The sequence below is a fragment of the Vespa velutina genome, chromosome 2 (assembly GCF_912470025.1).
Source record: "Vespa velutina chromosome 2, iVesVel2.1, whole genome shotgun sequence".
In the NCBI taxonomy this organism is placed as follows: domain Eukaryota; kingdom Metazoa; phylum Arthropoda; class Insecta; order Hymenoptera; family Vespidae; genus Vespa; species Vespa velutina.
In genome coordinates this window covers 1,938,410-1,940,980 of record NC_062189.1, presented here as the reverse complement: position 1 = coordinate 1,940,980, position 2,571 = coordinate 1,938,410, and the positions used below count along the sequence as shown (strand labels likewise).

At 26.2% G+C, this 2,571-nt stretch overlaps 1 protein-coding gene across 2 annotated transcripts in view; it reads right to left on the bottom strand.

Annotated features, from left to right (window-relative positions):
* Positions 1-988: 988 nt before the first annotated feature.
* LOC124957754 overlaps positions 989-2,571 on the bottom strand; it is a 4,106-nt gene continuing 2,523 nt past the window's right edge. The window contains exons 1-5 of one of the 2 annotated variants that reach the window (XM_047515017.1): positions 2,554-2,571; positions 2,200-2,412; positions 1,751-1,924; positions 1,443-1,476; positions 1,226-1,345 (exon numbers count right to left, since the gene is read on the bottom strand). The exon at positions 2,554-2,571 is cut by the window's right edge and continues 2,523 nt beyond it. In XM_047515017.1, coding sequence (XP_047370973.1) covers positions 1,444-1,476; positions 1,751-1,924; positions 2,200-2,412; positions 2,554-2,571 — 438 coding nt within the window. In that variant the 3' untranslated portion in view covers positions 1,226-1,345; position 1,443. Of the gene's footprint in view, positions 1,346-1,442; positions 1,477-1,750; positions 1,925-2,199; positions 2,413-2,553 lie in introns of both variants that reach the window. The other variant, XM_047515016.1, reaches the window with a different exon arrangement.

Below are 2,571 nucleotides of genomic sequence, written 5' to 3'. Positions count from 1 at the left end.
AGGAGAGAGAGAGAGAGAGAGAGAGAGAGAGAGAGAGAGAGAGAGAGAGAGAGAGAGAGAGAGAGAGAGAGAGAGAGAGAGAGAGAGAGAGAGAGAGAGAGAGAGAGAGAGAGAGAGAGAGAGAGAGAGAGAATAAAAGAAGATAGAAATTGAAATAAAGATAGACAAATGAAGAGAATTGTTTTATTTTATTTAAAAATGGGTGTTTTGAAAATTTCAACGAAAGACCTTAAATCGTGGAAATAAAAGATTATTTTTTAAGACTCATCGATTTTATTATCGAGCATCTTTTTCTGTTTTTTTCTTTTTTTTTTTTTTTTTTTTTTTTTTTTTTTTTTTTGATAGGATGAGGGAGGAGGCGAACGGAGGATATTTATCTTTTTCACATATGATTTTGAATTAAATTAAAAAATTGTTGCAAAATAAATATCATACAACACATAAATTCTTCTCGATCAATTTATCATATATAATATCTTCGATGATTACTCATTCATAATTACAAAATTGTATTTGCAATTGTGACTTTATTTATCAGATAATGATGAAATAAACGATCGATTCGTGTGATCGAAATTATATTTATCGTTATCGTTATCGTCATCGTCATCATTTTATAGTGTGTGTACTAAAAATTCTGAAAAATTGCGATCTTAACGCGGTAATGGATCGGATTGATCTTTTTTACGATAAGGAGTCCGTAAAAAAAAAAGAAAAGAAAAGAAAAGAAAAGAAATCGATACCTATAATAAGAATAATTACAAAAACGATAATAATAATAATAATAATAATAATAATAATAATAATAATAAATTAGTATTTTTATATCAGTGATAAATTCCTTAATCGGTCGTTCAAAGAAATTATCCAATTATTTTACGATATATTTCTTCCTCTTTTCCTGTTTTAAGTGACAAATCCAACAAAAAAAAAAAAAAAAAAGAAAAAAAAAAGAAAAAAAAAGAAAAAAAAAAATGAAAAAAACTCGTCAAGCAAATATATTTATTTCTTTGTTGTTTTTTTTTTCTCAAATTAATTTTTCATCCCTGATTAACAATAATTATTAAGAATTATTTATACAATATTCGGCCTCGGCCAGAGTATTTCGTACACCTTCGCGAGTTTTAACAATGACATTGTTATAACATGCGATACCATTGAGATAGCCTTGATGGAAGGCAGTATCTCCGCTAGTTTTCATGGAAGTTATTGATGATTCGAAATTCTTAATGCATACCTCGAGTTCCTTAATGTTTTGTTTTATACAACGTAACATTACTTTTGGCAGGTGTATATAACAATTGGAAAAGATATGATCTAGATCTGTTGTGAGTGTCTGACCGATCTGTGACAAAAATAATACAATGATAATGACAAATGATGATGATGATGATGATGATGATTTTGTAAAAAGAAGAAGAGAATGAAAAAAAAAGACGTACATCAATGATAATAATGATGCTGCTGCTGCTGCTGATGATGATGACGATGATGATTTTGTAAAAAAGTTGAAGAGAAAAAGAAGAAAAGAACAAACATCAATGATAATAATGATGATGATGATGATGATGATGGTGATTATGATATTGTAGAAAAATTGAAAAAAAGGAAAAAAGAAAAAGCAATGTACACCAATGATGACGATGATGATGATAGTGATGATGGGTATGATGATGACGACAATGACATTGTAGAAAAATTATGGTAAAAGAGAAAGAAAAAAGAAAAAATAAAAAAGAGAGAAACGTACGGTAATAACATCGTCGATGGTGGTCTGAAATTGCTCGATAAATATTTGAGCATTCTTGGTACATTTGTCTAATGATGAATAACCATTATTGCTTATGATTCTTGTAGTTGCTTGACTACTCACGTAACATTGAGTTGGATTCTTGCCTTTTATTTTTGCATCGTGGACGAATGTCTGAATTAATATTTATTAATAATTATTATTTATTTATTTTTCATTTTTTTTTTTATTTTTTTTTTTTTTTATATATGTAGTATACTATCGTAATATAATAATTTAATAATATCTAATATGATTGACATATACAGAATATGAAATATAATATAATAGATAGTTATATAGAGTAATATAATAATATTAAATTGTATAATATGTAATATATTAAATAATAATATTTATTTATTTTTATTAATTATTATAATTATCAATTTGACATAAATTTTACTTACACGAATTTCTTCTAACAAAAGATCAGTCATGCAACGAATATTCTTTACATCCTGTTCCTGTCGTGCTTTTATTTTATTATTGAAAATAAATTGAATGTTACTTCTATATCTATTAATATCCTTAATGGTATCCTCGATTTTTATTTTCGATTCATTGATCCATTTTTCGGTAATCTTTAAATCTTCCTTGACATTTACTTTCACACCGATTACCTATTTTTTTATTTATTTATTTAATTATTCATTTATTTTACGTTCTTTTTACTTTTATAATTTATAACGAAAGCTATTATATATATACAACGAAATACGTTTTGTTGAACATATTTAAAAAATTTTTACTCGATCACTTACTTGATTCAAAGACAATGC